General features: G+C 33.6%; 1 protein-coding gene and 1 pseudogene across 31 annotated transcripts in view; both read left to right on the top strand.

The window, feature by feature from the left end:
• Nucleotides 1-20362, top strand: part of LOC107503380 (sarcolemma associated protein) — a 124604-nt gene that overhangs the window by 2629 nt on the left and 101613 nt on the right. The window contains exon 1 of one of the 31 annotated variants that reach the window (XM_016131560.2): nucleotides 19331-19523. The exons of the other annotated variants lie outside the window; for them this stretch is intronic. Within the exon in view, the coding sequence (XP_015987046.1) occupies nucleotides 19458-19523 (66 nt within the window). The 5' untranslated portion in view covers nucleotides 19331-19457. Of the gene's footprint in view, nucleotides 1-19330; nucleotides 19524-20362 lie in introns of those variants that run through there. 31 annotated transcript variants of the gene reach the window in all.
• Nucleotides 13592-18962, top strand: LOC107503383 (annotated as a pseudogene).

Below are 20362 nucleotides of genomic sequence, written 5' to 3'. Positions count from 1 at the left end.
CTGGTTTCACCTGACTTTTTGCTCCCTTTTTTTAAGTTTAAAATGATTGTCTTTTTTAAAAGAAGAATTTAAGTCTTCAAGAGTAGTATTTTGAAATGAAAGAAACCTGAGCCTCGAAAAGAAGAAAGTAATACTCTGTTGCTACTGAATTAAGGAATTATTATATAAATCATTTTTCAAAGAAAAGAGGAAAAGATTGCCCAAGGGTTGTGTGCTTGCATAATATCTTATATCTTATTCTGTGTGTAGAATGAGAACTGAGAAATATGTCAGTTTTTTTGTATAATATCAGATACTCATTTACCTGTGGAATAGACCCTTTTTTTTTCCTCTATGGAAACTAAAGTTTAAGTGTCTAAAAGACTTAAATTACCCATAATAATTTAAAGTGAATATTCATAGAACTCATCTTTCTAGCAGTCAGATTCAAACATCAGTTAACTGCTAGTACCTTAACTCAAGCAGCTTTTACATTTTTGTCTATGTTCTTGGGTGACTATTAAGGTCCAACTTAATCAGATTACAGGTTTGCTTAAAATGCATACTCTGCAAATGTACATTCTTTTCTTTGATTCAGTACTCAAAGGAGACTCATTTATTTATTTATTTATTTATTTATTTATTTACTTACTTACTTACTTATTTGAAAAACCGATTATATTAACAGTGCTTTTTCATGGCTGTACTAAAACCCCTACAATAGGTTATTTTGAGATGACTAAGAATAGATCAATAGCGGGTGCTTATTGTATAAATTGTGATGACATGTTAAAATTTTAAATTTATTACTAGAAAAAATTATCTTTAAAGGATACACAACTTATTTCTGCCATTTTTCCTTTTTTTTTTTTCTTTCTGCGTTAGTAGCTAAAACACACCCAAGATATGAGGCTATTACATTAGGTTAGTTATTGTACCACCTAATCTAGTTAAAACAAATAATCTGTCAGATTTTGCCATGTGGTCAATTGTTTTGGGGATTAACTACTTAAGATATAAATTTGGACAGGTTTTTATTGAGCATCCGTTATGTGTCAGTTATTGTGAGGCACGTAGTTTCAAAACAAACCCACAGTTTGACCAAATATCACTTATTGTTTTCTCTGTGAAATTTTCAATTGGAGGATTTCTGCTACAGTTGTCTCATAACAAAAGTCCCCTGGCCATTCCTAGCAAATTCCTCTTTCTATGAGCATCTCCTCAGGCAAGTTTTTTTTCCCCCCCAAACATCTCTAAGCCTCAGTTTTCTCTTCTGGGGATAATAATGGTACCTACTGCTGTTTTCAGGTTTGAGATAATAATGTAAATCATTTAGTACCCTTTTCCTGGCCTTTATTAAGGGCTCAGTATTTAGGAAGGAGGGTATTTAGGTGGATAGAAGAGGAAACCATCTAGATAGCTCTTTGCGATTTGCTATAGTGCTGTGGAGTCTTAAGAAGGTATTGAAAAATTTTTTTCTTTCATGTGATGGCATATGTAGAAGTAGGGTTTTAAATTGAAAAATACAAAGTTGAGAATTTTGTCCAACTTGGCACTTTACCTGGGAGGTGGAAAGTTGGGGTAATATGCCCTTTGGTTGACTTTGAACTTGTCATTGTTTTATTCCGCATTGGCCATTATGGCAGGCCCATTAAAATCTGAAAGAAATAAACACTTGAAACTTTCTGATTATTCAAGTAATACATGCTCATTGTAGAAAATTTGCAATATGTGGCACATGGAAATATAGGTGACACTTTTAGTGCTAAATTCATGGAATGTGTTATGGTACTTAAAACCTGCACGTTGGAGGGTGACTCGTTTGCCACTAAGTGGAATATAACTAGCTTTCTCAGATCATCTACTCAGGGATATAGCAGTTGGATATTGCCATGCTTGAATGCTGGCCCTGTGTATCATCCTTTGGAGGTCAAGCTTTTCAAATTAGGTGGTAGATAATAGAATGATCATCGATTCTTCCTTTGACTCAGTACCACTGAACAAGCAAATCTACCCATATGGTGGAAAGGGTAGCGAATGGACTGCTTCTTTGGATGGTCCTATCTGATTTGAGGCTTGTGGAGTGGATAGGTGATAGTCTATTGGTCCACACAGTATATAGCCTATTTCCAGTTTCACTGTAGTTTACTTAGTAAGTAGTTATAGTAGTAGTTATTTACTTCCATTTTCACTTTTTTTACTTAAATTCAACACATATTTTTTGGCACCTTTTGCAGCATGATCTCTTTTAGTGGAGGGCAGAGTGGTGAGGGGGGAGGAAATGTAAGAACTGGAAAGAAATTGTTTCTTCTTTCTAGGAGTTCATATTTTGGATAGAGAGGGTGACTCTTGACCTTGAGAACAGTTGATTGATGTAAGTATTATATAACTTTATATGGCAAGAGAGTGATAGTGTTTGAATTAGACTTTAAGGGATGGATACAAGTTAAGAAAAAGTGCATTTGGGTCATTTTTGTATGTTTTAAAGGGATGAAAGTGGACTAAAACAGACAAAATCAGATAATTTTGAGTGAGTTTGGCATCTTCCAAAAATTGATGAAACTGCTTTTGTTGGATTGTAGAATTCTTTTAGAGAGTAGTTATGGGTGAACTATCCATTCTGTGTGATGGTTTTATGTTTGTGCATTGTTTTTGTAACTGGTTGTCAGACCCTGGAGGAGAGGGTCTCTGCCTTATATGTATGTTTCCTTTTATTTTGTATAAAGTAGATATTGAGTAACTGAAGCTGAGTAGAAAGTGTGGTCCTAGGTTGTGGAGTAACTTGATTACCAAACTGATGACATAGATTCATGGACTATGGAAGGCCAGGGAAAGTTCGTTGCAGAGTACTGACATACGGCAGTGTGTAGAGAGACCTGGAGCAAAGAAAAATGGGTAACAACTTAACCAATACTTGTTGTGCACTGTGTAGCATGCCCTGTTCTAAATGCTTTACATGTTAATTTATTTAATCTTTAAATAACTTATTATCCCATATTAACCTATGAGAAATTTAAGACACAGAGAGATTAGGTTAGGTTAATGTGCCCAAGTTCACATAGCTAATAAATGGTAGAGCAGGGATGAACTGAGTATTTTGACTCTTGATTCTGGAGTCTGTGACCCATGCTTTTATCCACTCTGCTATTCCAAGGCTTTGTAACAGTTTAGATATGATGTCATTTTGTAAGGGTATAGACCAGGTTCACAATAAGAATGAAAATAATTAAATACCAGAAAGCAAGAAAAGACAAGTGTATTAACTTATCCATTAGGACTTCAGCAAAGAGAGAAGTTCTGTATGGACTGGAGATTTTAGAGGTTTCATGGATGAGATGGTTTCATGGATGAGACAGTTTCATGAATGAGATGCAATTTGAGCTAGACCTTAGGCCTTTTAATAAGGCAGAAGGTAAATAAAATCAGTCAGGAAAAGGAGTTTTGGATGGCAAGAATTGCTCAACTAAAGGCATAGAGGCAGGAGTGGTATGGCATGTTTCAAGGATGTTGCAAGGAAGTCATTGCAAAGGGAGAATCTCCAGAATTCTATAACCAAGATCATTTCTTCCTTCTTTATTTTTGTATCTAAACATGACAGCATAGATTCTGGTCTCAGCTTTTGGGAGAATGGCAAATCATATATTCATTGATATTGTTTATTTGTGTGTTGTTTTAATAAGTACCTAATTTTTTTCTTGACAGAAATAAAAAGGTCATTAAGAGATGCTGCTTTTTGTGAGAGTCAGATATTCAACAGTTATGTTTAAGGCACACAAATGTAAATATCTTCAGAAGACCACAATGTATATTCAAAGTATATTCATGTCTTTCTGTGTTACTTTTCACAGTAGTGGAAAATTAATGAAATACTTTATTTCAAATTGTAAAAAAATATGGACGGTATATACACTTTAAACATTTTTTTCCTACTTAGTTATTTGACTTTGCTCCTTAGGTTAAATTTACCTTCTCAGGCTCCTATTTGGTTTTCTCAAGTGGTATTTATGTTAGAGCTTAGTATTTATTCTCTTTGATAAATAGGGAGGAGGGCGTCTGTCATTTAGAGTTTTAAGTGAAAAGATTTTGAAATTGGTTCTTAATGTATGTCAGGTACTTGAATCAAGAAAAATGGTGGCATTTTTAGCTGCAGAAATATTCTAAGGACTCCTTCTTGCCCATGTTTCTCTTACTGCCACTACAGATAAATGAACAGTTTACCCCACTGCTTGAAAATCTTGGTTCTTGCCCCATTAATTTTTATCATGATATATGAACCCTTTGAAAATCTGTCTCTCATTTCCTTTTTTTCAGCTCCATCTTCTATTATTCTTTTTTCCTTTTCCCCAAACTCTGTGTACAGCTGTGTGACAGTGCTGACTATTCCTAGAACAAGTGCCTTTTTTGCTGTTTTGTCTTCCAGAATTACCTTTCCCTTTCATCCCTTGAGGCCCAGTTCCAATGTGAAAACTTCCCTGACTTCCACTAACTGAAGAATTAATTAATTGCTTCTTCCTCTATACTTCCATAGAACTTCGTATATAATTTCATTATGGGACACAGACAACAAAATAACGATGATGCAAATGTACTGTTGCCCTGCCAGACTGTGAGCTCTTGAGAACAAGGGACTAGACACTATATAAATGTTTGAATGAGGGAAATGTGAACAATGGAGCAGTCTGTATTTCTGTAAACCCTGAGGAAGGTCAAAGGGCATAAGGTCATTTAAGTTCTCAATTTGAGGTCATGGACTCAATTAGCAATGAGTAGTCTTTGTGTAAATCATTACTTATTGAGAATTTGCAATGTGCAAGAAAGACTTTGCCAAGTATTTTGGGATCATAGGTGATCTGTGATTATTGATATTAATTTTGAGCTATTACAAGTGTATCTCTTCTCATGCAAAATAATACTTTTATTTTAAGGATTTTGTAATATTCAGAATGCTTTTTTATTTCGCTTGATCTGTAGAACACTCTTAGGAGGTAGGTTAGAGCAGCTATAGGCAGGCTTCCTTTTATCCAAAAGGGTTTGATGTTTAGAGGTTATTTGCACAAGGTCATCTATTAGGAACCATGGGAATTGGAACCAGAATCTAGATTCCCATCTCTTCTTAAAATAAAAGCTAACTGCTAGACATTTATTCTGATCTATCTTACTCTGTACTAAATAATTACTGTAATGAAATCTGTCTTTTGCTCTCACGAAAGGTAATCTAAGCTCTTATTTTCTGGGTGCATAACTAAAATACTTGTCATATGACAAACTTTCAAAGACAGAGACTGAGTTAATTATTTCTCTGAGTTAGCATCTTTTCTACATATCTGTACTACTCTGAGTAATAAATGTGTTTTTTCTTAGGCTTAGAATCAGGCAACTAATTTGGATTTGGGTGTTTATGTGAATGAATGAAATAGCCTTGGAAAAATTTGTTTGCCATGTAAATTTCTTATCCTTTAAAGAGAATAACTGATAGATATAAAGAAAAAAAGTAAAGTTTATATAGGCACTTGAAAACATGGAAGTTTTTGGTGATTAGTACTGCATCCTTTCCCATATATACAATTTAGTTTAGATTTTAGTTTAAAGACATAAGCAACTTTGTTTTCTTATTTATTTGTATTAAGGTTGTATCAATACTTTCATTCAGGCTTATAGTTTTGTTTACATTTATAACTACTGACTTGTTCTAGTTGAACCAAGCAGAAACAAATTTCTAATATGGACTTTCAAGTCGTTTTTTATCTTCTATTTTTAACTTATACAAATAACAAAAATAAAGTTTCATAAAATTCAAGCAATAGCGAAGTACATTGAGTCTATATGTCTTCCTTCACATAAGCACCCCCCCTCCTCTTCTCTTCCTCCAGAAGTAATGGTTTAGTATATAATTTTTCAGAACTTTCTGTGCATTTACCTACTTGGAAATGTAGGTAAAGAAACATAGTTTTTTGTTGTTGCTACTGTTTCTCATAAGCGATGAGATCATAATTTAAAATTACACTTTAGCCAGTAATATCAAGTTGATTGTGGTCAGCTTATCTGAAATGTTTTAATATGCTCTAAGTTCAAACCAGTATCCAGGCTGCTGTAAAATTAATAGCTATCTTTCATTAGCGAGTACTTACTAGGTAGTGTGCAGAGAGTTTTATGTACTTTATCTTATTTAATCCTCACAATAAACTTTTGGAGTAGGTAGTATTATTATCTTCAGTTTATAGATGAAAAAGCCGAGGTTCAGAGAGGTGAAGGAATTTGTTCAGGGTAACACAGATAATGGCAGAGTCAAGATTCAAACCATCTGATCGCAGAATGCTACACACTCTATTGCTTGCTCCCTCGGCACTCTTAGCCGTTAATCTCATCACCAACCTGTTAGTGAATGAGGAAGTAGGTACTATATAAATGTTTGAATGAGTGAAATGTAAACAATGAAACAGTCTATTTCTGCAAACCCTGAGGAGGGTCAAAGGGTGGAAGGTCATTTGAGTTAGTTCTCAATTTGAGATCATGGACTCATTTACCACTAGGTAGTTAAAAGAAAAAAATGCATTGAAATAAAAAACTTATTGTCTGTTAACTCTTAGATATTTTGATTGTAAATCAGTCTAGAGTTTTAGTTGAAGATCAGTTCTTCAAATAGTATTCATCACTTAACATTTTTACAAATTGAATAAAAACAATTCTTTACATATAAATATATTAGAGTATCACTGCTCAGATACTAAGATATACTAAAAAAAAAACTTATTTCTTTCATTGGTTAATTTCTAAGTTTAACACTATGGGGTTTGTGTTTTAAATGGAATATATATATATTTGAGTGTGTGATATATAATACGTGTGTGATATATATGTCATACACATGTATATATATATCCCATCCCTATAAGTAAATCTAATTTAGAAAAAGTGACTGTATTTGTTTTTTTAACTATTTAATTAGAGAAATACTAATTATATTATTAGATGCTAGTTATAAGGTTCCTTCCATTTCAAAAATTCAAGGATAGAAAATAAGATCACGTTGTGTGTTATGAGTATAAGTATGGTCATTTTACTTGTAGAATAAACAAAATTTGTAGTTTGGAGTTTTTTCAAGAAGTTTGCATAGTAAAAAGGAATGCTCCAGAGTTACCATATAATCCAGCAATTCCATTCTTAGGTATAAACCCAAGAGAAATGAAAACACATGCTCACATAAAAACTTGTATGAATGTTCATTGCAGCATTATTCATAATAATCAGAAAAAAAGTAAAAAGAATCTAAATGTCCATCAGCTGATGAATGGATAGATAAAATATGGTATACCGTATAATGGAATATTATTTGGTAATAACAAGGAATGAAGTACTGATAGATGCTACAACATGGACGAACCTTGGAAACTATGCTAAGCGCAAGAAGCCAGATACAAAAGGCCACATATGGTATAATTCTGTTCATATGAAATGTGCTAGATAGGCAAATCTATAGAGACAGAAAATGGACTGAGAGTAACAGGGAGTGATAATTTTATATGTCAGCTTGGCCTTGCCATGGTGTTCAGTTTTTGGTCAAATAGCAGTCTAGATGTTGCTATGAAGGTATATTTTAAAATGTAGCATTTAAATCAGTTGACTTTGAGTAAAGCAGATTAACCTCCAATTTGTCGAAGGCCTTAAAAGAAAGACACGTTCCCCTGAAAAAGCAATTCTACCTTCAGAGAGCCATCATACTCAAGACTGCAACAGCATCTTTCTCTGTGTCTCTAGCCTGCTGGCCTGCTCTGCAGATTTCTGGTTTGATAGCCACCCCCACTCCCCCACAGTCATGTGAGGCAGTTCCTTAAATTAAATCTCTCTCTTTCTTTGTAGATATTCATATTCTCTTAGAGAACACGGACTAATATAGGGAGTGACTGCTAAATGGATATGGGTTTCTTTTTGGGATAATGAAAATGTTATAAAATTGATTGTGGTGGTGGTTTCACACTCTGAATTGTATACTTTAAATTGGTGAATTGTATGGTACGTAAATTATATCTCAAAAAGCTCATTTAAAAAAAAAAGAAATGTTAGATGGAGTAATAGTTTGGTGAAAGTAAATTAGGGTGTAAGAAGTAGAAGAGTATAGAGCAATGTTCAGATAGGGGTAGAAATAGTAGAGCAGCTTTTGATGTACTGTGTAGCTTAATTTTTGTCACTACTTCCCTAGTGTGAATGTCTTACTCTTGATTAGACTTTTGTTTTAACAAATTTAGTAGATGAAGAGTGTTTAATTTCGAAATACTTAATAGGCATAGTTAGTATATTATTGAGAAATTGTAGTGCCAAAGTCTTAATGTGTAAGTTGAGAAATGGTTGGAAACATATAATTTAAAAGTCTTAGTTTGAACCTGAAAGCTTAGAATATGAATTTTACTCATTAATGCATCTTTTGTGTATGTGGGCACATAGAGGATGATAAATTATTTTTAGAATGAATGATATTGATTTGACCAGAAGAAAGTATTCATTTAAATTATAGTTGAACTTAAACTGGAACCATTATGCATTCTTAGTCTTTAACAAGTATCAGTGTCTCCTGCTTGCAGTGCAGTGTAGTGCCCAGTAGGTACATAGTTCTGAAAAACATAATTACAATACAAATAAGTAAAACAATAGAAGTACCTGTGAATCATTGTTTCCAAGGAGCTAAGGGAGTGATGTAGTCCTTCCCCCAGGATGGGGGGCAGAAAATGTGCAAAGAATGAAGAGGGCTTCACAGGGAAAGTTGTTTTTAAGCTGCTGTTTGAAGAATGAGTAGGGCTTTACTAGCTGAATAAAAAAGAGTAGGGCATTCCAGCCCAAGGGACTAGTATGTTTAAGGCAGAAAAGCATGAAAGAGAATGATATATTTTGGGAAATGCAAACCCAGAAGTTAACAGAATTTGGGGGGTGGGGGGACGGGTAGAATAGAGCTGCTGTCAGATATTTGGGAGGGCGGGGGTGGTATTTGAATCCTGGTCCTGGAGTTGGACTACTTGAGTTGGAATCCTGGCTCCACTGCTTGTTAAATGTGTGACCTTTGGGAGTCTCTGTGCCTCAGTTTTTGTCATCTATAACAGGCTAATAGTGGGATTCACCTCAAAGGATTGTTGTAGAGATTTAATGAGAATTCATGTATAACACTTAACAGAATGTCTAGCACAGAATACTCAATAACTTGTGGCTATTATAATTTTTTTATTATTATTTTAGTTTGTGTGCTTGCACAGTAAGACTTGTATGCTTATTTTCTGTAAATGTGTTTTTTTTCATTGTTAAATAAATTTTCTTCTTTGATAACTGCTTTTGGAGGTACCTAAACTAAGATGATTCTTTGAAACCTTGAAGTTTTTTTATAAAGTGCTAGAGAAATAGTATGACATAATAAAAAATAAATATTTGGTCTTTGTCACAGGTTCCTGGCACACAGTTACTGAAACTCTTGGAATCTCCTCAGTGATAAGAAAGTCTTTTGTATGATAATAAATTTACTGGTGGCTGGGACCCTCTAGATAGCTTTAAAATAGGACCAATTACCAGAAAGACCAAGTGATTAGAGGGAATAAACCTCTTGAACATAAAGATTCATTGAGCTTTGGGTTTGGTGAACACATTGAGGTGCTGGGAGGGTGGCTCACCTAGAGAGGGTGAGCCCCTTCTCCCATCTTGCCCTGTGCATTTTTTCCATTTGGCTGTTCCTGAGTTCTATCCTTTGTAATAAACTAGTAATAGTAAGTAAAGCACTTTCGTGAGATTTTTGAGTCATTTTAGTGAATCATTGAACCCAAGTAACAAATTGGAAGCTCCCTGAATTTATAGCTGGTTGGTTGGAAGTATCAGTGACAACCTGGGACTTTTGGACTAGCATCTGAAGTGGGGGCAATCTTGTGGGACTGAGCCCTTAATTTGTGGAATCTATATTAACTCCAGGTAGATTGTGTCAGAATTGAATTGAAGGACAACCAGTTTGTACTGGAGAATTGGAGAAATGGTGTTGGAAAAGATACCACACATTCGGTGTTAGAAGTGTTATAAGTAAAAACAGTTCAAATAGTCTTATAATTAACATCCATTATCCAGTACTGTCAAGTTTGTATAGTTTCCCTGTTAAAAGCAATAAAAATCAGTAGCATATTCGGCTTGCCTTACTCGAAGATTTTAAATTAAAGGAGTTGAGTAAGTTACATGATATAATCTAGTCATTCAGGAAACATGTAAAAGTATATGCTGTATTAGGCAACATGGGGCATAATAGATGTATTAAGATGGAGTTTAGAGCTCTGTGTGATCAAAGTAGGGAAGGCTTATTTGTCTGTAAAGGGAAGCTTGAATTGGACTCTGAAGATTCAGGGTAGAAAGTAACAGGTATCCTTGGTGTAGAGTTCTGCATAAAAAGGCTTAAGACCAGAGTGGTAGTTGGTAGGAAATTGCATGTTAAGGAGCCTACTACTAGATTGCTCAGATTAAATGATAGAGGTGAACCTAAGTAAGGTTCTATTTCAGAAAGGTTGTACAAGGATTGAGGTTCAGGGTTAATGGGGCAATAGCGCAGAAACCTGTAGGGAATGAAGGCACAAACCTTGGGGGTGAGAATCTTGGATTTGCAATTTTGGGAAAGCCATGCCTCCTCTTAATCCATTCGCATAACGAAATTGGTATGTTCTGTAGTGGATTATGAAACACCCATCCGCTTTATTATGTTGACTTCATAATAGGGTGATTCAAAAATGATGAGGATTGAATTTGTAGATATAGTGAGAAGACAAGACTTAAAGGTTCCAAAGTATAATTTCTTATTTTCAAGATTGTTTTTCTCTTGGTATATTAAAAGATTTTGCTGTGTGCATCATTGTAAGGTGTATTTTTTATCAGGCATTTTTAATTCTGGAATAAACTCATTTAAATACCATTTCTGATGTTGTCAGAGTATAGATTTAATATTTTGAATGAAAACGAAAGAAGTTACAAGGATAATGATGAAGAAAATATTGCATGTAAATGTCCAAGTCAGAGGCAGGAGTTAGTGATAGGACCTACATTAGAATTTCAGTAGAAATATATTTTAAAGCATAAGACTTATGTAGTAGTACTAGTCTTGCCATTTTAAATTGATACTCTGCGCTGATGATTTTGTTCATAATTGTCAGTTGTGAGGAGGCAGAGTTTTCAGGTAAGCATTATACTTGGTTTTAATAGTACCCCTCCCTCTTGCCAGTGACCTGATATGAGGATTTTATCAAAATTTTATCCTTTGTATTTTGAAAGGTGATTTAGCAGTAGGTAAACTATTTGAATAATGTGTGAGAAAGTGATTAAAAAGCACTTTCAAATATTAGATGGTTGTGTTGTAAAAATTAGTCATTATTTCTTTTACTAATCTTTATTACAACTTTGTCGTCATAGTGATATGGAAGCTTAAATGCTAGTAAATTATAGACTTTAATAGACAATTATTTTCAGAAATGACTGCTTTGTTGTAGGTTTTCTGATTAATTACTATGCTGTTTCATATATAAATTATTCAATTTTGATATTTAAGTCCTGCTGCCAAAATATTATTCACCAAAACAAAATATTTGGAATGTTGGTATCTGATGTTGGGGCTGGAGGAAAAAACTTCACATTTTTAAGTTCAGTCACTTTTAAAAGGAATTGCTTGAAGAGAGTACTTTTTCTTGTTTCTGGAACTGGTGTCATACTTCTAGTTTTATGACTATGTAATATTCTGATAGTAATAGTTCCTGTAATCTTTCTCATTTAACTCGTCAATGCTCTTTTGCTTTTGAAATTTGAATTTTCTGATTGCAGAATTGGGCTGGGAATATCTTAGTTATGTATGGCCCTACGTAATGCAGGCACACAAAATAAAAATTTAATGTTTATGTATGTTTTACATTGTTACTTTTATTATATTTTCCATTTTCCGTTGCTGTCACATAAAATTTTGCATTAATTCAGATTGTGGTTTTTATCTGTTGGCTCTTAAGTATGGATGTATTTTGGGTAAATTCTGGATTTCCTTGTTACTCTAAATCGGAATTAAGTGAAGATTTAATGCTTTCTTCATGGCATTTTATTGATTGCCACAATTCTCATTGATTTATCCTTTCTCTTAATATTTTAAATGTTGATCATTTATATCATGAAAGTTAACCCTTGATTATATATTATTCAGGGTTAGCTCTTTAATTATTATGGCCCTAATTAGTTTATAATCTCTTTAAAGCCACTGTAATAGCCTATGCTGCTTTGTAGCTCTACAATATAGGTACAGTGCCTAGTATCTAGTAGGTAGTTAAAAAAATTGCCAACATTGTACTTTTCTCCAAAGAAATTATAGAAGTACTAACTTAAGAAATTTGACATTTTTTAAAGGCTTTAAGAAGAGAATGTAGAATATGTTTATGACCTTGGGGTAGGGGAGAATAGTAAGTAATTCACAAAAAGCATACACTGAAGTAAAAGATTGATAAAATCAGATACTTTAAAATTAATTTTTTTCATTCAAATAGAATGAAAAAGTAAAGAAGAAAAAAACCATGGGAAGTTATTTATAATACATATCTCTTGAAAAAAATTAGTGTCCAGAATATAGAAAGGACTTGTCCAAATAATAAAAAATACAACTTAAATGAAAAAAATGGTAAAAAGGCTCACAAGAATTTCACAAAAGAAGTTAGAATGGCCACTAAACACACACAAAATGTTCAGTGTAACTAGGGAACTGTAAACTTAAACTTTGAGATATCATTTATATTTATTTACTGAGTTGGATGATATCAACTGTGGGAGACACTATAGAGCAATAGAGACTCTCATGTTCTGTTGTTGGTATGATGACTCACATTGATTGATTTTTGAATATTAAACCAACTTTGCATTTCTGGGATAAATTTCACGACGTACAATCCTATTACATTGTGTTATCCTGTTATATTGCTAGGTTTGATTTGCTTAAATTTTGTTAAGGATCGTTGCATCTCTGTTCATGAAAGATTTGTCATCAATTCTTGTTAGAATTCACCAATGAAGCCATCTGAATCTGTTTGTGTTTTATTTTTGTTTTGTGTGTGTGTGTGTGTGTGTGTGTGTGTGGAAAGTTTTAAACTAAGTTCAATTTTTTTGATAGATATAGGGCTTTTCAGGCCATTTATTTCTTCTCCAGTTAACTTTCGTAGTTTGTGTCATTCAAGAAATTGAATGGCTTTATTGGCATAAAATTATTTGTAACATTACTTTGTTATCCTTTTTGTATCTATAGAATCCATAGTGATGTCACCTCTCTTGTTTCCAATATTGGTAATTTGTATCTTTTCTCTTTTTTTCTTTGTCATTTTGGCCAGAAGTTTAAAGAATCAGTTAGTTTTAATGGATTTTTCCCTGATATTTTTGGTTTTTCATGGATTTCTGTTCTTATCTTTATTATAGTCTTCTTTCCACTTACTTTGGTTTTAATTTCCTCTTCTATATTCTAGTTTCTTAAATTGAATACTTTAGATGAGGGGTCCCCAACCCCTGGGATGTGGTCCAGTACTGGTCTGTGACCTGTTAGGAACCAGGCCGCACAGCAGGAGGTGAGTGGTGGGCCAATGAGCAAAGAAAGCTTCATCTGTCTTTGCAGCACTAGCATCACTGCCTCAGCTCAACCTCAGATCATCAGGCATTAGATTCTCATAGGAGCACCAGTCCTTGGTGCCAAAAATATTGGGAACTGCTGCCTTAGAGCATTCATTTAAGACCTCATTTCTAATAAAAGCATGTAATGCTATAACATAACCTTTTTGATAAACAATTGTTATAACGTTAAATTTGTATGTACCTAATGACCCAGCAGTCATTCACCTAGGTATATACTCTATAAAAATTTTGTTATATTTGCATCAGGAGACATGTTCAAGCATGTTTATAATAGCATTTTTCATAATTGCAAAAAAAAGAAAAATGGAAATAATCCAGATGTCCATTGACAGGAATATGTAAACGCTTCTGTTAATTTGAACCTTGGAATATTGTACAGGAGTGAACATGAATGAACAACAGCTGTACATATAAATAAGATGAATCTAAGAAATGTTTAATAAAAAAAGCAAGCTGTAAAGGAATACTTAGACTGTAATGCCAGTTAATATAAAATTTAAAAATCACAGTATTCATAAATCTATTTTACTACATATATAGTAATAGAATGGTAAACATAATTCCTTATGAGGGAGGAAGAGAGTGTAAAAATAGCCAAATTTGCATAATATATGCTGGAGGAGTAAAGAGGCTTCTCAAGCTGAGTGTTAGGTATGTGGATGTTTTTATTATATGTTAGTTTTTATTCCTATATTTATGTTTATTTTCTGTATGTATGAACTATTTAATGAAAATTTTAAAAGAAAATAACAAAGGTCAAGTCATCCGAAATGGAATGTAAGAAACATAATTCCCGAAACTATTCCAGATGGAAGGTCAGTACTATTAATTTCCTCTAACAAATTTCCTAGATGCTAATAGATCATGAAATATTAAAAAATCAGATAGATGACATGGTATTAATGTTTTATATCTTGACCTGAGTGTGAGTTAGAAGAGTGCGTTCACTTAAGGTGATTCACTTTTGATTTGTTCACTTCTTTGTAGGTATTCCATACTTCAATAAATTCTTTAGAATAAAAATATTAGATAAAATATTTTAAATTCCAGAGGTTTCTTATTGCACTTGCATTATATATATCTTTGCTGGGATTATTGTAAGAGGATTATAAGATGAGCTATAAAGTAAAGGGGCTAACTTTTTGAGATCCTGTTTCATTGGAAAGTCTATAAAAAGAATGAGGATGTATATTGTCAGGTAACAAAACAACACAACAAATGAGGTTCAGTACAGTGTATATAATAACCTACCTTTTGTCAAAGGAGGAAAAAATAAGAATCCATATTTGACATTTGTTTATGCATAAAGAAATCTGGAAGGATACATACGGAATGAGTAACTGGTTACCTGAGAGTGGGATAGGGGTGGAGACCAGGTTGATACGAGATAAGGATGAAAGGAAAACTTTTCAGTGTATAGAAGTTCCCTGACTTAAAATGGTTTAACTTAATGATTTTTCAGCTTTACAATGATGCAAAAACAATATACATTCGAAATAGAAACCGTAGTTCAAATTTCAAATCTCAAATTTTGATCTTTTCTAGGGCTAGTGATATGTGGTACAATGCTCTCCTGTGATGCTAGGCAGAGGCAGCGAACTACAGCTGCCAGTCAGCCATGTAATTACAAGAATAAACAGCTGATAATCTATGGTATATTAATTGTGTTAGATGATTTTGCCCAACCATAATCTAAAAGAGATGTTCTGAGCACATTTAAGGTAAGCTAGGCTAAGCTATGATGTGTATTAAGTCCATTTTTGACTTACAATGTTTTCAGCTTACAACAGGTTTATTGGGACATAACCCCATTGTAAGTCAAGGAATATCTGTATGGAATAATATTTTTATAGTAGCATATGCCTGGGTGTTATGATCTTATAGAGGAGGAGCATCTTATTCAGTGTTATCAGTTAGTTTATGCTAGTTATACTGTGGTAATAACTTCAAGACCTCAGTGTTTTGTAACAATAAAGATTTATTTCTTGCTCATGTTACTTGTTTAGGTAGACGGCAGCACCATACATGGTTGTTTTCTTTTCTGGAATTCAAGCTAAAGGAGTAGTTCCTATCTGTGATATTTCTGGTAGTTGAAGGAAAAGGGCTGTGCAGAGCTTCTGCTCAAAAGTGGCACCTGTCATTTCCACTCACATTTCATTGGACAAAGCAAGTCACCTGGCCAACCATGTCACAATTAGGCAGGAAAGTGTAATTAATATTTGTATAGGAAGAAGCAGTGGAATAATTGAGTACAGTCATTATTATTACACTCGGCTTCTTCCCAACTCAAAGTGAAAATTATATAGCTTTGGGAGCTATCAAATAAGAATGCATTTTAGCAGAAAATAAAGTTTTTTCCAGTCCTTTATGAGCATTTTAATATCTATAAGTTAAATGGCTTATATCTCAGAGATGAGAAAATTAAGGCATAAAGAAATTATAATTTGAAGTAGTATTCTTTTTAAGAGAGATATAAGAGCTTTCTGGTGGTAGAGTTTGGAGAAGACGTGTAGAAATGGCACCTCGCAAGGGGAAGGAAAAGAAGGAAGAACAGGTCATCAGCCTCGGACCTCAGGTGGCTAAAGGAGAAAATGTATTTGGTGTCTGCCACGTCTTTGCATCCTTCAGTGTCACTTTTATCCATGTCACTGATCTTTCTGGCAAGGAAACCATCTACTGTGTGACTGGTGGGATGAAGGTAAAGACTGACTGAAATGAGTCCTCTTCATACACTGCTATGTTGGCTGCCCAGGATGTGGCTCAGAGGTGCAAGGAGCAGGGCATCACTGCCCTCCTCATCTAACTCAGGCCACAAGAAGAAATAGGACCAAGACCCCTGGACCAGGGCCCCAGCCAGCTCTTAGAGCTCTTGCCTGCTTAGGAATGAAGATCGGATAGATTGAGGATGTCACTCCCATCCCCTCCAACAGCACTTGCAGGAAGAGAGCTGCTGTGATTGCTATCTGTGAACAGGACTCCTCAAATTATTGTTTTCTATTAATAAATTGCCTTTAGATGAAAAAGTAGAGAGATAAAAGACTGTATCATTTATACACTACTTAGTATCTTTTGTGAATAACTCTGACATTGTTATGAGGTTTAGTTATGAGTGCTTTTTTTTCCAAAAATTTTTCAATTTTCTTTATCTTGTTTCATCTGTTTTGTCACAGACTGAATCTATATTAATTATATTTTCAAATAAAACCCTGGGTTATATTAGTTTATAGAATCAAACATTAGGATAATTAAAATAGAGAGTGACATAAATTATATAACATTTGCTTATTAAGCATCTATTAACTGTTTACCATGTGGCATGTTTGCTAGCTGAGAGAGATACAGGGTGAAACGATATGACCCTTGCTTTTAGGAATTCTGCGTATGTGGACATGTCTACAGATAATTACAATATAGTGAAATAATTGCTAAGAGAGATGCTATTCAAATGAACTGTGGTAGAAATGTTGAAGATGGAATGATCAATTGATAAGGGAATGAAGGAAGGAATAAAATGGTTTCACTGGAGGCGATATCTGAAACAAGTCTTAGAAGAGCAGGGTTTTAGCATGCAAATGAGGGAAAAGTACATTTTAGGCAGCACTACTAAGTAGCATGAGTAATAGTATGAAGGAGTAAAAATAGATGCCTTGTTTCAGAAACTTTGAGTGATTTTGTGTGACATCATGTAGGGGAAGGGACAGATGAGGAAGAAAAAGTAATTTAGGACCAAGGTTTGAAAGATTTTAATTTCATGCTGCCTTTTCCTTTAGGACAGGTATTGAGTTTCAAAAGATTTTAAGTCATAGAATCACATGGTTAGCTGTTTTTAGAGCAGCAGTCTTGGGGATAATGTGGAAGATATTGGAATTGTGCCTAGAGACAAGGAGACATGGTAGAGGGATCTAGTAAAAAGACCAGTTAGAAATAAATTCCTAGAGTCCAAGAAATCATCTGGATGATAAGGGACAGATTTGGGAGTCATCAGCCAGTGTAGGAAATATACTGTAGGAAATACACTCCCAGGGAAGTTTGTCCATTTCTAGAAAAGTAGAAAGCTAGAGAAGAACCCTGAGGATGATCAACATTTAAACAGCTGGCAGGGAAAAAGAAAACAGTTGAAAGAACAACCAGAGAAGAAAGAGGACCATGAAAGCCTGGATTTATGAGGTACAAGGGAAAGTTTTTAAGAAGGTAACTGTTAGTAACACTCAGGTGTCACCTTGTAAGGGCTGAAAATAGTCCTTGGGTTTGGCAGGTAGTAGTCTCATCAATGATTTGAAGACTATTCAATAGATTGATGGATATGGGAACTCACTGGCAATGGATTAAGAAGGCTGTGAGTGTGACAGCTCTGGAAGTTTTCCGCTGAGTGGATGCTGAGGGTAATTAAGGGCATTTCCATGTAAGATTCATGTGTGTCTACTTCAAAGATGATAATTTGTTTCTTTCTCCAATTTTAGTTGCTACTTTCATGGAGACTGTAGTGGTTCCCCACATGCATGGGACGGGGTGGTGGCAGGGGTGGGGAGGAATGGAATGAGGAAACTATATAGGTTAGGCACTCCTATCCAGATTAATTTTTCAGTAGACTAAAATGTAAGTTGAAATCTCGAGTTAAGTATAATTTGTGCAAATGGGACATGAGTCACAGATGTCAAAAATATATATGAATGTTAAAACTTTATAATTCCACACAAATTAGAAATTCAGTAGCCATAGATGATATTCCCTAGTATTTTTTTGATGCTATGAGTTTTTAAAGCTAGGAATTTATCTTTGCATCTCTGTTGGTTAAAAATAAAAGTACTTCTATGCAAAGTTTGTGTGTGTGGGGGGGGGGCACTTGCGCAGGTGCACACACTAAAAAAATATGTATGAGAGACTCTCTGAGGATTGTTTAACCTGAGGATGATTGATCGTTATTTTACATTTGGCCAAAATTAAATTTTTAGCATAAATCCTGTAATAGTCAACAAAAAGGTTAATGTTTTAGTATCTATCCTGACAAAAACCTATTAAAAATAGTTATAGGAACTTATAAACCAACGTTAAAAAAAAGTGAAACACCATGGTAAAATTTGAATACCTTTGCAGCGAGTGGTCCAGTTTGTGAATTATCAGATTCTATTGCTTAATTTTATGTTGCTTTGGTCACTTATTTTCTAATTATATAACTTTATAACAGTTCCTCAGTTTTGTATTCTTGTGTTTGTGGTAGGTACTGAATGTGGGACTATTGAAACGTAGTTTCAACATTAAGTAAAAATGAAGATATTAAGCAATTTCTAATTAAACACGTAAAACATAATTCCTCTAAATTTATACTATATAAAATGAGGTCATGTATGTGGAACTATTTTATAAACTAGATAGTTAGAAATTAAGAAGTTAATTTTAAATATAGGAAAAATATTTAAAATTCACTCTAAATTTAATAGGAAAATGTAAGTTACTTTGGAGCATAAGAGTCAAATAAAATATTTTCAGTTTTAGAGAGTTATATTCGTAAATGTAAAGTGAATAAAGATGTACTGAGATATGTTTTATAAATATATGTTACGAATTTTAGGATGGAAAAACTTATTTTGAACAGGGGGTTGGGGAAAAAGGAGATTTTAGAGGAACTTTTTATGAGTTTTGTCCCAGTATAAGTATATAGCAGCTGTCTTACTTTTTAAAAAATGTACCATTTTATTTAGCATGTGTTACATTTCTGAACCTTAGTACTCTTTTACTTGCACAATGTTTTCTATTGTAAAGCATGTATGTCAAAACCCAGAATCTGCATTGTCACTTCCTTATTGTCAGTCCGGCTCTGCTACTAAAATAATATGCCTGAAACAGTGTACATTTCTCAGGATCTTGAAAAACAGTTTGCGAATGAAAAAAAAGTTAAGGTATGATTTATTTTCTAAGTTATAAATATTTAAAAGTTCATTTTAATATTTTTAATACAATTTTCAAAAACTATCAAATGAACTCTTGCTTGTTTTTGGCATTACATCGAAATTCACTCAGATTAAGTACTCAAAACTTGTAATTTTGTAAGTAATAGAAGTCTCTCATACTTGAACCAATATTCGTTCTTTACGAAACTTTGGAGGTGAAACTTATCCATTGAAAGACATATCTGTTAATAGAAAGCAAAACATTTCATCAGAAATCCAGCTTGATATTTTAGATTCAAATGAAGTTCTTAACAGAAGTAAATCTAAAATCATTTTTCAAATGTAAGAAGTATGACAGGTCCTTTTAGTGGGCTTTCTTTTTGGTGTATTCAAAGGGAATAGTTTGAACTTGAGCTACAACTTTAATTGCATGTCCATTACCTGAAGATATCTTGTTAAAAACAAAGAGGAGGTAAAATGAACTAACTAGTGACTTCTGTCATTCTTTTAACAATAGAGTACTGTCCTTTAAAGAACAGATTTTTATATTAATTGCCTCAATTAAATATTTAAATGAAACCCTGTTTAAATGTTACTGTTATATAAATACTATTATTTTATTAGTATTTAAGTGACGGGTATAGACACTTTTTATACATGTACTAATGCTTTAAAATAAGATGCATCTTTTTTTTATTTTTCATGTAAACTTATAATTAGACGAATCAGTCATTGTTAGAAATTGTCTTTATCTCTGTTGTAACTTTTGTCACTGTACTGTAGTTTTTTTTCTCAAGCGTTATCCTGAATTGAATTCCTTTAAGGTGGAGACTTTGTCTTCTGTGTTC

This window comes from Rousettus aegyptiacus, unplaced genomic scaffold (assembly GCF_014176215.1).
Source record: "Rousettus aegyptiacus isolate mRouAeg1 unplaced genomic scaffold, mRouAeg1.p scaffold_m13_p_4, whole genome shotgun sequence".
Classification (NCBI taxonomy): Eukaryota; Metazoa; Chordata; class Mammalia; order Chiroptera; family Pteropodidae; genus Rousettus; species Rousettus aegyptiacus.
This window is presented reverse-complemented; position numbering and strand designations above follow the sequence as displayed.